The following is a 14,560-nucleotide window of genomic DNA, read 5'->3' as shown; positions in this document are numbered from 1 at the left end:
ATGGAGGAAAAACATTAATAATGAAAAAATAATCACCACAGAGGTCAAATATTTTCTCCATGGTTGTATATAATATGGGTGTATGGATCCTATTGGACTCAATGGGACAATGACATATAATGGTGGTCACCATTTTGGATTGTCCCAAGAAGTCACATGGAGTATGCTTGCTTTATGATATCATTAGGCAAACTTAGCCTCCAGGTCAAATGGTTTCTTCCATCTTGATGAGGATCCTCAAGTCACATGTGCAATAAAACAGGTCATATATTCTGTTCAAGTTGAACTCAGCTCCAGGATAATGTAATTACGCCTATCATCGGGGCATTCAAGGTTGTTATGTAATCCACTTTGTGTGGGAGGTAAGAACATAGTGAAGGGATAAAGAAAAAGGCTGGCAAATGATAGAAATAGCAAAAAATTGCTACAAAGTAGCCCAGGGGATTCAAGTTATGACTGTAGACTGTTAAGCTATAAGAAGTTCACTCAGTCATTCTGCTCTTCATTGTATGGCTCTCAGAAAGGAGAGGGAGATGTCATGGGAGAGAGGGAAGGTTGTTCAAAGAGATGTGTTTTGGTGCTGGACACCTAAACCTTCTCAGGTTCAGATCCAAGGTTGCTTTGGGATTGATAGGCAGACATTCCCATAAGCATTGTTGGTCCTTCATCAAAACAAGTGAAAGGATGCAGACTCCCCATCTATGTACAGACAGAGTGATTGTGGTGTTGGGGGACTTGAGGTTTTTATAGTGCAGAACAGGGGATCCTTTAAGGGTGGAAGTCTCCATCAGCTGATTATATCACTAAAATATAAAGAAATAGGGGGTTTTATTTGTGTTCCCCCATACTAGAGATTCCGAGGTTAATATCAGTACAGGTCAAGGTTCCTGCCAGGAAAATTTAGACACACCCAAGTCTTTTAGATAATAAAATCATCACTTACTATATACCAGGACATTCAAAAAAAATCCCCATGATAACAAAATTAGTATTTGTAGATATATAACATTGAAGGTATAAAAGCCATTAGTACCATATCATCTACAATGTAGTCCAGCATCATACTGTAGATATGATATGAATCCACGCCATGAATATTGACAATCCTTCTCTGCAGATTCAAGTTGAGGAGCTACCAGTCTTCTTTGGCCTTCATGTTTGCCATTGAGGAGATCAACAGGAACACTCACATTTTACCAAACACATCTCTAGGATTTGAGCTCTATAATATCAAAAGCAATCTAGAGGATATTATGCAGGAAGCTTTTTTTTGCCTCACAGGAATGGGAATATACATTCCCAATTACACATGTAAAAGAAAGAACAAGGTTGCTGCTGTACTTACAGGAACAGAATGGGAAACATCCGTAAAAGTTGGGAGACTGCTGAATCTTTACAGATATCCACAGGTGAGGATCATGACTGGGAGGGAACAAGAAACCCATATTAAACTGCAGACATTTGGTATGTTTTCAATGTAAAGAGGTGAAGCTGTGGCATTCATCTATCAAAGAGATCAAATCAGATATTTGGTTATCTGTCATCATATACTTTTCTCGAGATAGAGAAGAAGAAGACGCTGGAGCCTATACTAGGTGTTTAGAAAACTCTGTGTCTTGTGAGAAATTCTCTATAAATATCTTCAGAAACAAGATGTGAGTTTAAAATACCATGAGCAGAAGGTAGGCTAGACCAATAAAAGTGTCACCTCAGGTTTAAAACTGTGTTCTATGTCAATGTTTTCACTTATGTTTCCTATTTCCTTCAGATTACTTTTGGGCCATTTGATGCTATTCTAAGTGACAGAGGCCAGTTTTCTTCTCTCTACCAGACAGCACAAAAGGACATGTCTCTGTCACATGGCATTGTCATTTTGATGGTTCATTTCAACTGGACCTGGGTGGGACTGATTCTCATAGATGACCGCAATGCGACTGAGTTTCTATCACACTTGAGAAGAGAGATGGACAGGAACAGAGTGTGTGTAGCTTTTGTAGAAATGATTCATGACAGCCAGGTTTACTCGGGCTATGAATCCAGAACAATTCATCAAAATATCCTGAAATCATCTACAAATGTTGTTTTCCTTTATGATGTTACTCAATATTTATATGGTCTAATATTATATATAGGAATGCATTCAATTACTTGGAAAGTCTGGATCATTAAGTCACAATGGGATGTAACTACTGATGTTCCTTATTTCATATTTGATCCATTCCATGGTAGTCTCATTTTTGCACAACACCATGCTGAGATTTCTGATTTTAGGAAGTTTATCCAGACATACAAGCCTTCCAAATATCCAGAAGACTATATCCTTGCTCTTTTGTGGAACAGATATTTCAATTGCTCTTTTTCTGGACCCAATTGTAAAATATTAGGTAACTGTCAACCCAATGCTTCCTTAGAAATGTTGCCTGGAAATGCTTTGGAAATGGATATGACTGAAGAGAGTTATAATGTATATAATTCTGTATATGCTGTGGCTCACAGTCTCCATGAAATGACTCTGAAACAAGTCGAAATTCACCCTCATGGAAATGGGGAGGTAAATACCTATCCTTGGGAGGTAATTTCTCTTCTTGTATATATTGTCAAACGTACTGTGACATACTGAGGTTTCCTAAAAGCACACAATACATGATTGCACACCGTGGCAGGTTCTACCAATATCACCTGAGAGACTGTATATAATTTGTTGTCTAGAAGTCTTTGCAGACACATGTGTCATTGTTCAGACTGAATGAGTGGCAATAAAGTTTAAATCTGTATATGTCATTATCTGCTTTGTGTTACAGTTATCCTAAGAATCTTCTCATGATTCTATATCCAATTGAATCCCCATTATCTCTAAGTATATTGCAGAACAGAAATAGGAGAACTATATCTTTAATGGTCAAATTCTATTCGATCCTTAAAATTCAAATTATGAAGCTATGATTAAGATTCCTAACTGACCATTTTATTTCATTTTGGACATTAACACCCCAATTTACAAACTGAAACTTTGAGTAGATTACTGTTGTGGAAATTTGCTTAAATCAACATTCATTGATACTAGGACAAATTGCTAAAGATCTTATTAATAAAAAACTCAGAGTCAGATATTGGGGTTAATACCAAGAGATCAGAAAAGCAGGAAGAAGTCAGCAATGTTCTTACCAGTTGGTGATCCTCAGCCAAAGAGACCTACTTCCTTTATACCCACACCTATATGCATTTCTGTTCTTCATCTCACTTCCTCTCTCTGCCTAGCTACATCATTTCCTGTCTCTCTGTACAGACCTCCAGACCTCTATGGTTTAAACCCAGTCCTGGGTTTAAAGGCATGTATCACCACACCAAGGTGGCTTTGAAATCACAGAGATCCAGACGGAAATCTGCTTCACTAGTGACAGGATTAAAGGCATGTGCACCATTGCCTGAACTCTATGTTTAGTATAGTAGCTGGCTTTTTCATCTGATCCCCAGATAAACTTTATTAGGGTACACAATATAGTGGAAGATACAGTACATCACCACAGTCGATTAAATCATTTTGTTTGCTTGCTAATTACTGTGTGTTTCTGCGTGCAAATTCTTCCTTTTGAAATTAACTAACAAGAAACATTATGATATCTTCATTTTTAATATTCATCCATTGAAGTGTCTATAGCTTGGTATAACTTACAATTCATATCAGGGATTTAGGACAATGAGACCCATTGCTGCATTGGGTTCTGTTGATCTTCCTGGGAATAAATTCATCATCAAATTCTGTATCTCTTTTAGCTTCACCCTTATCTCAAGAATATCCATTCCAAATATGGTGCTGGAAAATTTATGGTTTTGGATTCACAAAGGAAATTAGAAGCAGAATATGACATTTTCAACCTCTGGAATTTTCCAGATGGTCTCAGACAAAAGATGAAAGTTGGAACATTTTCTCCAAAAGCTCCACAGGGCCAAGAACTGCTTTTGTCTGACCATATGATAAAGTGGGCTATAGGATTTACAGAGGTGGGCTGGAACTTATCTCAGTGCTTTGATCTCTATGTCAATAAACATTTGTTTGTGGATGTAGTGATAGTTGGTTCCTTATAGAATGCTCATCTGTATGCACAAAACTACTGTCATATGAGGAAGTTTTTATTGCATTATTCTGAGTAATGGGATTGTTTATTTTTCTATGCTTTTTTTCTGTGTGCACGTATTTCCAGTAATAAATACAGTGTCTATTTATTAAGATTTCATCCTTGTCCTGAAACCACTTGACAAGTGTAGTAATTTGTCTTCCAGGTTAGAAAATATCAGTTCATTGTCAATTGATTTCAGGCCCATGGCAATGCACAATAATATGGAGGGCACATGTGCATGGGTCAATTACATGTCTATCTGATAAAAAAGTCAGCAATTTGTCAAACAACAACAACAACAAAAAAAAAAACAAGCTGATATAGCTTAAGAATATAGACTTTATTGGGTCACATTTGGCATGAGCAGTTCATAATGATTCAGGCAATCATGTTGGCAAGGATCTGAGAAAGTGAGTCATATTGTATCTTCAGTCAGGAAGTAGATTGATGTGAACACTGCTCTTCACATCACTTTTTGTTTTTATTTCAATCTTTAACAACAGCCAATGAAACAGTGATACCTAATTATGGAATAGGTATTCTCACTTCAAGTACCCTAATGTAGATCATTGCTCACACAGATTCACAAAGACTAGTTTATATGGTAATTCTAAAACTTGTCAGATTGACAAATGTAAATTAAGCCTCACCAGTGCAAAACAAAGCTGCTCACTCCAGCTGTCAGGAAGTACACAACAGTATCTGCATGCCATTACAATTGCCCATTTAGACAAGAACTCAGTGACCAAACTTCTTATTTTGCCCTAGCTTTTATATTTTCACAATTGTTCAGATTTCTATTGTCTTCGGATCATTGTTTAAGCACATTGATCTTCATGGGTATGCTATTTTGAAATTAGAAAGAAGTGGTGCATCAAAACAAGAATCTGCTAAAATAATTATAAAACTTGCCAACTCATTGTTCAATATTCAAAAAAAACCACTTTATTGTTTTAAAACTATACACTTCTATATTTAATTCCCAGCTTCCTCGTTCTGTGTGCAGCAAGAGCTGTGTTTCTGGATTCAGAAAATCACCCCAGGAAGGCAAGCCTGCCTGCTGCTATGATTGCACTCATTGTCCAGACAATGAGATTTCCAATGAGACAGGTAAGTGCCAGTCTAACTGGGGTATTCCCCACCACCTCTCCACAGTGTTCTGAAATGTCTAAGCAGAGGGACAAGTTCTGTGAAGGAACAGCAGAGATAAGCGCAGTGATTCTTTAAGTTAGAAGTAAAAATATTTTGGTTCATTTTTACCATCAGTTTAACTGGTGCTCACCCCATGGAAATTAATACCTGATTTATTTATTTGATGCACTGTAGCCATTGTTACTTTCAGAGAACAACTTTACACAGAATAGTCTGCCTGATTCACTGTGGCATTTAAAACACACACACACACACACACACACACACACACACTATAAATTCCTGACTTTTCATGTATTTCAAAGCATATTTAGTTTATAGTTAATACACATTTAATAGTTTGATCCTCATGACTCTTACATGCATAATTTCAATCATGGTTCTATGTTTATCAGAGGTTATCAGAAAGGTCAAATTTGATTTAACTGTGGACATATTTTTAAATGTTTTATTTTAGACATTCATTCATTTTGTTTTATCTCTGAGTGTTTTGCCTGCATGCTTGTATGTGTACATGTACTTGCTTAGTGCACACCAAAGTTGGAAGAGGGATTCAGATCTCCTGGTGGTGGAGGCATGGATAGCGTTGACCACCATGTAGGTACTTACAACTGAAATCAGTTCCCCCTTAAGAGTAACTGATGAATGCTAAATATTTCAAAACAGTGAATCCTCTGCCTCAAATCCTATAAATGAGGTGTATCTGTGTTGAAGAAAATCATACCTATATCTTTATAAAATATTTGTCATGACTTGTGTACCCTGTGCTTTCACTAAAGAATATATTGGGTTGTGCATATGAAGCATTCTAGCTCTGTTTAGAAACCAATAGAAGTAAACACATGGAATACAGTAGAGACATAGTGCCTTGAGAGTGTGAGCATAGCAGGAGGGCACATCTAGAAGAAACAAATAAAATGCTCATAATGGAACAAAAGATTCTATAGACACTAGCAAAAAGATGAATTCAATAGGTTTTAATTAGAATTTTCAACAACAATTAAGTTGCAAATTCCACTTTGAAAAAATATTGAATGCTTTTAATTAAAGTATGAAATAGAATTATTTTAATGAAAATATATAGTAAGTATGTTGACACTTATATCTTTTGAATTCAAGATGAAACTCACAAATTAGAAAAGATGAACTATCAAAAAATTATTCTATTACCAACTAAGACTAAAACAAGTGTTTTATATCTATCTGTTAAATAGTTCTTTTCTCCCTGGGAATGATTAAACAGTTTCATAAAGGGAGTTTTTCCATCATTCATGAACCTAATAATTCTCATTCTCACAAGCACTATCAGAGAATAAACACACTGGAGAATCCAATAAACTCTATGGAAATATTTTAATTTTGATATTGAGTATGAGTAATTTCAAGGCATGTAAAGATGTACTTAACTAACATGACAAAGTCACACAAAGGAATTCAGAGGGAGGGGGTTCTATGATCAAGTCAGGTTTATGTAATTTAATTCAATAATTGATGACAATATAAATTAAAAAAATATTAATTATCACTTAACTGATAAAACATTTAAGTATAGCAATGAGAAGGATAGACTTGTTCACTTCATGTCCAACAAAGAATATGGGGAGTATTGATCTGAAATGATTCATTACAGAGCATTTGTTAATTCTTACTATTGAGAACAGATTTACTTGAGTCTGAAACAACAAAGGAAATGTGGGCAAATGCCAGAGAGCTGGTGCTGGGAAGTGGCTTGAGATAAAATGAGAACCTGAGCGGAGACTCACAATAACTTTAATTCCTGAGTAGATATGGATCATTGTGTGAGGTGTCCAGAAAGTCATTATGCAAACACAGAGCAGAACCACTGTCTCCAGAAAGCAGTGACATTTCTATGCTACAAAGACCCTTTGGGGATGGCATTCACCTACTTGGCTTTGGGCTTCTCTTCACTAACAGCTGTTGTTTTGGGGGTCTTTGTGAAGTACCACCACACCCCCATTGTCAAGGCCAACAATCGGGCTCTCTCTTATATCCTTCTCATCACTCTGATCTTCTGTTTTCTCTGTCCATTGCTCTTCATTGGCCATCCCAACACAGTCACCTGTATCCTGCAGCAGAGCACATTTGCAGTTCTGTTCACAGTGGCTCACTCCACAGTCTTGGCCAAAACTATTACTGTGGTTCTGGCTTTCAAGATCACATTGCCAGGAAGACTGATAAGGTGGATAATGATATCAAGAGTTCCTAACCTCATTATTCCTGTCTGCACCCTTATCCAACTTGTGATCTGTGGAATTTGGCTGAGCACCTCTCCTCCATTTATTGACTCAGATGCTTACACTGAACATGGCCACATAATTATTATATGCAACAAGGGCTCCACTATTGCCTTCCATTCTGTCCTGGCATACCTCTGCTCCATGGCACTTGGGAGCTACACTATGGCTTACCTGTCCAGGAACCTGCCTGACACATTCAATGAAGCCAAGTTCATCACTTTCAGCATGTTGGTGTTCTTCAGTGTGTGGGTCACCTTCCTGCCTGTCTACCACAGCACCAAGGGGAAACTCATGGTTGCCATGGAAGTCTTCTCCATTTTGGCTTCCAGTGCAGGTCTCCTAGGATGCATCTTTCTTCCCAAGTGCTATATTATTTTGTTTAGACCACATAGGAATGTGCTTCATCATGTCAGGAACAAAGCACATTCTAGAGGAAAAGTGGATCTTACAGCTTAGTCCATGTTTTTCTTAATTATATACAAGTCTTCAAGTCTGTTTAGCATGAATCTAATTGTCAGAGATCATAGAGTAATTTAAATTTTTATATTTATTGCTTTCATTTATCCATCTTTATTCTCTACTCTTCTAATATTTTTATGTATTTCTCTAAATTAGAAAACCTATATCCAGCTGGGCAGTGGTGGCACACGCCTTTAATCCCAGCACTTGGGAGGCAGAGGCAGGCGGATCTCTGTGAGTTTGAGGCCAGCCTGGTCTCCAAAGTGAGTTCCAAGAAAGGTGCAAAGCTACACAGAGAAACCCTGTCTTGAAAAAACCAAAAAAAAAAAAAAAGAAAAAAAGAAAACCTATATCCTTCTTCCTTTCCAATTTGTATGCCCTTAATCTCCTTATGTTGTCTTATTGCTCTGGCTAGAACTTCAATTACTATATTGAATAAGTATGGGGAGAGTGGACAGCCTTACCTCTTTCCTGATTTTAGTGGAATTGCTTTGAGTTTCTCTCCATTTAATTTGATGTTGGCTGTTGGCTTGCTGTAGATGCCCTTTAACTGAAGAATGGATAAATAAAATGTGGTACATATACACAATGGAGTACTACTTAGCAGAGAAAAACAATGACATCATGAGGTTTGCATGCAAATGCATGGATCTAGAAAAAAATCATCCTGAGTGAGGTAACCCAGACTCAGAAAGACAAACATGGTATGTACTCACTGCTGTGGGATGTTCTGTATAGCAAATGTGTTGCTGATTAGTCAATAAATAAAACACTGATTGGCCATTGGCTAGGCAGGAAGTGTAGGCGGAACAAGGGGGAGAATAAAGCTGGGAAGTGGAAGGCTGAGTCAGAGAGACACTGCCAGCCGCCATGATGAGAAACAGCATGTGAAGTTGCCGGTAAGCCACGAGCCATGTGGCAAGGTATAGATTAATGGAAATGGGTTAATTTAAGCTGTAAGAACAGTTAGCAAGAAGCCTGCCACAGCCATACAGTTTGTAACCAATGTAAGTCTCTGTGTTTACTTGGTCGGGTCTGAGCGGCTGTGGGACTGGCAGGTGAGGGACTGGCAGGTGAGAGAGTTTGTCCTGACTGTGGGCCAGACAGGAAAACTCTAGCTACATACTCACTCATAGGAGGATACTAGATGTGGAAAAAGGAAGACTGGACTGCTACTCACAACAACAGGGAGGCTACCTGGAAAACAGGACCCCAAGAAAGACACGGGGATTGCCCAATGACAGAGAAATGGATGAGATCTACATGAACAGCCTGGACATGAGTGGGGGTAGTGAAAGGCGAGGGTCGAGGGAAAGAGAGCTTGGGGGAGTGGGAGATCCCAGCTGGATCAACAACAGAGAGGGAGAACAAGGAATAGGAGACCATGGTAAATGAAGACCACATGTGAATAGGAAGTAGCAAAGTGCTAGAGAGGCCCACAGAAATCCACAAAAATACCCCCACAACAGACTGCTGGCAATGGTCGAGATACAGCCCGAACTGACCTACTCTGGTGATGGGATGGCCAAACACCCGAATTGTCATGCTAGAAACCCCATCCAATGACTGAGGGAACTGGCTAGGCCCTGGGTGGAGACCCCGGAGTCCAATTAGTGAGAAAGAGGAGGGTTTATATGAGCAAGAATTGTTGAGACCAAGGTTGGATAAAGCACAGGGACAAATAGCCAAACAAATGGAAACACATGAACTATGAACCAATGGCTGAGGGGTCCCCAACTGGATCAGGCCCTCTGAATGGGTGAGATAGTCGATTGGCTTGATCTGTTTGGGAGGCATCCAGGCAGTGGGGCTGGGTCCTGTGCTCATTGCATGAGTTGGCTGTTTGAAACCTGGGGTTTGTGCAGGGTCCCTTGGCTCAGCCTGGGAGGAGGGGACTGGACCTGCCCTGACTGAGTTTACCAGGTTGATCTCAGTCCTCGGGGGAGGCTTTGCCCTGGAGGAGGTGGGAACAGGGGATTTGCTGGGGGGAAAGTGAGGGGGGCAGGAGGGGGGAGAACAAGGGAATCCCTGGCTGATATGCTGAACTGAATTGTATTGTAAAATAAAATTAAATTTAAAAAAAGAAAGCCTATATCCATAAAATTCATTGTCTCTCTCAATTAATATTAAAGAAAAGATGAATGGGACATGTATGCATTTTTCACCTATTCAGCATTGCATAACTTTTCCTTTATAGCACCAAATGTTTTTATATGAATCCATGTCTCTTTGATGCCTTTGGTATGTTTCCAAGATTTGTGTTTTCATTTCATGAATGTTTTTTCTGTGAAGGAAGGCACATTTTAAAAAATGAATATGATTTAGACATGAAAATATTACTCTGCCAAATAACTGAATAATGAGATGCATACTAGAATAGAATAAAGACCAGTCTATTACTTAATTATAACTCAACTAAGATAACAGTTAATCAGATACTTCCCCAGTCAGTTTCATGATGGTACTTTTAAATCTGTGAGGAATGTGAAAATCCCTGCTGTAACTACTTCTATAGAATGTGTGCTCATGGCTATCATTGATTGTAGATGTCCAAATGTTTTGTGTACTCAGTCTTTTATAATTATTCACTTTTGATAAATTGCTCTATATTATTTCAACTGAAACTATGTACTATGTAACTCCTGCATATTTGTGAATACTCATTTCCCCATATTTTATCAACATTTCATGTAACATGTATAATTCTGACACATTTTATTTCTTGTATAATATACGTTTGCATAAATGTTTAAGACCTTACGTGCTGTTTGCCTTGTATGTTGTCATTCATTGTAATCAGTCTTTTTATAGTTCACAGACAATAAAATTTCAAGAATAAGTTAGGGTTAATTATATCTACAATTCTAATTAAATTAAAAACCAGCCAGATTTCATCTTTGAGAATATATTCACATTGTTGATTTTTAAAAATATATTCTCTTTATTTAGAAAACAAATGAGAGAAAACACAACCAGAACAAAATGAACAAAGATTATCAAAACAAAGTAAAGTATGTAGAATACATGGAAATATAGACATACTCTCACACACAAACATGTTTACACCCTGGTGTACAGCCTGCAATATAAGCAAATACAATAGTGGCATAGATCTTGGGGGAATAATCAACAAACATCAGATTTGACTTTTAGTCCAATCCATGAAATGGAAAACATAACTGACACTAATTTCTTGTTTCAAATCATCTAAAGCTAGATAGCTCAAGGACCTAGGGAAAACCAAATACTACAATTCTAGTAAATAACATAGCAATAAAATGACTTATAATGGCATTTTGGAATATATCAGGGCCTTTCTCGACTATTGTCAAAGAAACTTCCACAAGCAGCACAAGAAAGCCAATATAGAGACCCACAGCCAGACATTATGCTGAGAATAATAGACCTTGGAATTCTCTGCCCTAAACTGTGTGCTTCTATCTAATCCTTCCCCTCAGGGCTCAGGGAACACTGTGGCAGATTAGACACAAAGAGTGTTGGAGGCAGAAGGGATAGAGGACACCAAGAGAACAAGACCCTCTACATCAACAAGATAGATGCACACATGAACTCACAGAGACTGTGACAACATACACAAGGCCTGCACTGGCCCTTAACAATTGGGATCCCAGAGCTAAAACTAGAGTGTTCACATTCTTCCATTCCTAACCCAGTATCTATTTCTAATTTCTAGGCAATTGCAAATAAAAGTCTAGTTTTCTCTAAGAGAGTCTCACTAATGCAACAAAATCTTCTTTTAAATATAGGCTACAAAGCTAGCAGTAGATTCCCAAGAGAAAACAATCATGTCTTTGGAGCTTCCTTGTATCATAATGTCCTGTCAGGGCATTTCATTTTTTCTCTTTTATTTTATATTTTGTATTTTTTGTATGTATTATGGCTTCTAGATAAGTGGTTTCATAAGGTTCCTGAGAGTGTGAACAAGTGGGTCTCTACGTCTATATGTGCTTATGGTTCAGTGGTAGAATTCTCGCCTGCCTGACTGTTTTCTAATGAGAGATATAATGGGGTTTGATCTGGGCAGGAGAAGAGAATGGGGAAACTGAAAGTGGGATATATCATGTATTTAAAAAAGATATTTTGGGGGGACTTTCCTTCTGGACAGAGGTGAGTGCCCTGACTCAGTCTGGACCCAATCCCTGGGCACCAGCCACTCCGGGGAAGACCTGCCCAACTTGGCCCCAGGTTCTGGCCACTGGGCAGGTTCCCTTTTAGCCCCATCTGGGAAGGATCCCCTTCTCCAAGACCCCCCACAGACCCTGCAATCTCCACGCCCTGCCCCCACACCCATCTGCCCGAGACACCAGCCACTTCCTGAGACTTAGAGGCCGTCTCCCAGCTCCCATCCTGCCCCAGATTTCCCTTCTGGACAGAGAGCTCCCATCTTGCCCCGAACTTCCCTTCTAGACCAGAGAGACCAGAGAGAGAGAGAGAGAAAGAGAGAGAGAGAGAGAGAGAGAGAGAGAGAGAGAGAGAGAGAGAGAGAGAGAGAAGAGCTCGCATCCTGCCCCGGAATTCCCTTCTGGACAAGAGTGCCCATCCTGCCCCGGACTTCCCTTCTGGACAAGAGCACCCATCCTGCCCCAGACTTCCTGTCTGGACAAGAGCTCCCATACTGCTCCGGACTTCCCATCTGGACAAGAGCTCCCATCCTGCCCCGGAGTTCCCATTTGGACAAGAGAGCTCCCATCTGGACAAGAGAGAGAGACTTCCTGAATCTGTCAGCTCTGTGTGAACCAAGTATGCTGATAAGACCAAGAACGAACCACAAGGAGATGGGCAGATGTCAAGGCAGAAGTACATACAACAAAATAAAGAGCAATACAGCATCACCAGAACCTAGCCCTCCTCCAACATCTAGACCTGAACATCAAAAATTGGAAGAAGCAGAAGAAAACAGCCTTATGAATGACATCATGAAGAAGGTAGAGGCTTGTGTAGAGGAAAAGACAAAAAAATGGGAAGAATGCTGTAAACAACTAGAGGAAAGGGCAAACAAATTAGAAGAAAACAATAAAGTCCTGGAAGAAAACAATAAGGTACTGAAAGAAAATCAAGAAAAAGCAATGAAACAAATGAAGGAAACAGTCCAAGACCTGAAAAGGGAAATAGAAAAAATGAAGAAGACACAAACAGAGGGAATGATGGAAATAGAAAATCTGAGTAAACAATCGGGAACTTCAGATGCAAGTATAACCAACAGAATGCAAGAGATGGAAGAGAGGATCTCTGGCGTTGAAGATACAGTAGAAGAAATAGATTCATCAGTCAAAGAAAACACTAAAGCCAACAAAGTCATGAACCAAAATGTCCAAGAAATCTGGAACACCATGAAAAGACCAAACCTACGAATAATAGGGGTAGAAGAGGGAGAAGTGTCGCATCCGCCTCGACCAGCAAGGAAGATGCAACACCAGGCTCTTCTCCAAGCAGTTTATTCAGGAACCTTGAGACAATCTTCTGAACCCAGGGAAAGCCATCTTCTCCCCTCTCTCTCTGGGGAAAGCCAGCCCACGCCCTTTATAGCCACTGGGCAACCAACCCCGTAGTGCCACGTGGACAATGCCGATAGGGTCAGACATACGCAAGCAAGCCAGATTCCACGCCCAAGCCAAATAAGGAGTTGTTTATCCCAGAGAACACCTGCCATCGGGAAGGCAGAAGCCGGACACCGGCGCCATCTTTGAGGCGCGGCTGTGCACGGCTCTCTACAGTTCCCCCTTTATTGCTTTAAGCAGCAGGCAAGAGCAGAGGTCTAATCTCTGCCAAAATACAACTTTTACATTGTACTGGTGTTAGTCCAGGTGTCATCCACCCAGAGAACACTTGACCCGTCCGACACCCTTTTTTGCAGAGGTGGGAATTAGGGTATCTACCCACATGCAATTAGACTTGCTCTTCTTGGGTTTTGCAATACAGCTAGACCCAAGTGCAGTGCACTAGCCTCGCATCCTGCGCGATCAAGCTTTTAATGTGGCCAGCCAGGCCTGGGGAGACTGTCCAGCCTCTATGGCTGTAAAGGCTTGGATAATCATGGCTGCATTGCGCTGCTGAGAAACCCTTAAATGAACAATGCACCACAGGCACATCAGGGAGACAAGTAACAGTAGGCCTGCCAGGGCACCTAATCCCGCCCTCTCCTTTAAAAAGGTGATAGAATTTCGCAGCCAAGACATCATTTCCGCAGCGGAGGCCAGGTGCACACGGGTGGAGTTGACTGCAATGATCTCATTGTGCAGGATCTGAGTCAGGTTATCAAACTCCACCGACCAGGTTCTGCTCGTGAGTCAATCCTCAGCTGCTCCCGCTGGCACACTTGTCAGAATCAGGGCTATCAGGATTAGGCAAATCAGCTTCCAGGGTGTCATCACATCTCTCTGTCTGAGGGGCCCGTCGCACCAATCATTCAGGTACCCAGATAGGGTCTAGCCGGTCCTGTGGGAAAACACAAACAGAACCTCCCGCCTTGCTCCTGATTCTCCACTGCCCCATATATTTGCGGGCCCTGAGGCCAAGGGCCCCGCTGTCCATTTTTTGAAAGATTGCCTGTTG

The 14,560-nt window shown here is 40.0% G+C and overlaps 1 protein-coding gene across 1 annotated transcript; it reads left to right on the top strand.

The window, feature by feature from the left end:
• The first annotated feature begins 214 nt into the window (after positions 1-214).
• LOC128120383 (vomeronasal type-2 receptor 116-like) lies at positions 215-8,038 on the top strand. The gene is made up of 5 exons (XM_052754297.1): positions 215-1,409; positions 1,769-2,572; positions 3,775-4,002; positions 5,105-5,228; positions 7,056-8,038. The coding sequence occupies exons 1-5, from the start codon at positions 1,155-1,157 to the stop codon at positions 7,982-7,984; spliced, it is 2,340 nt and encodes a 779-aa protein (XP_052610257.1). The 5' UTR covers positions 215-1,154; the 3' UTR covers positions 7,985-8,038.
• The last annotated feature ends 6,522 nt before the right edge of the window (positions 8,039-14,560 follow it).

This window comes from Peromyscus californicus, unplaced genomic scaffold (assembly GCF_007827085.1).
Source record: "Peromyscus californicus insignis strain IS unplaced genomic scaffold, ASM782708v3 Scaffold_2__1_contigs__length_46816999, whole genome shotgun sequence".
In the NCBI taxonomy this organism is placed as follows: domain Eukaryota; kingdom Metazoa; phylum Chordata; class Mammalia; order Rodentia; family Cricetidae; genus Peromyscus; species Peromyscus californicus.
The sequence above is the reverse complement of the archived record's forward strand: the minus strand, read 5'-3'. Positions and strand labels throughout refer to the sequence as shown.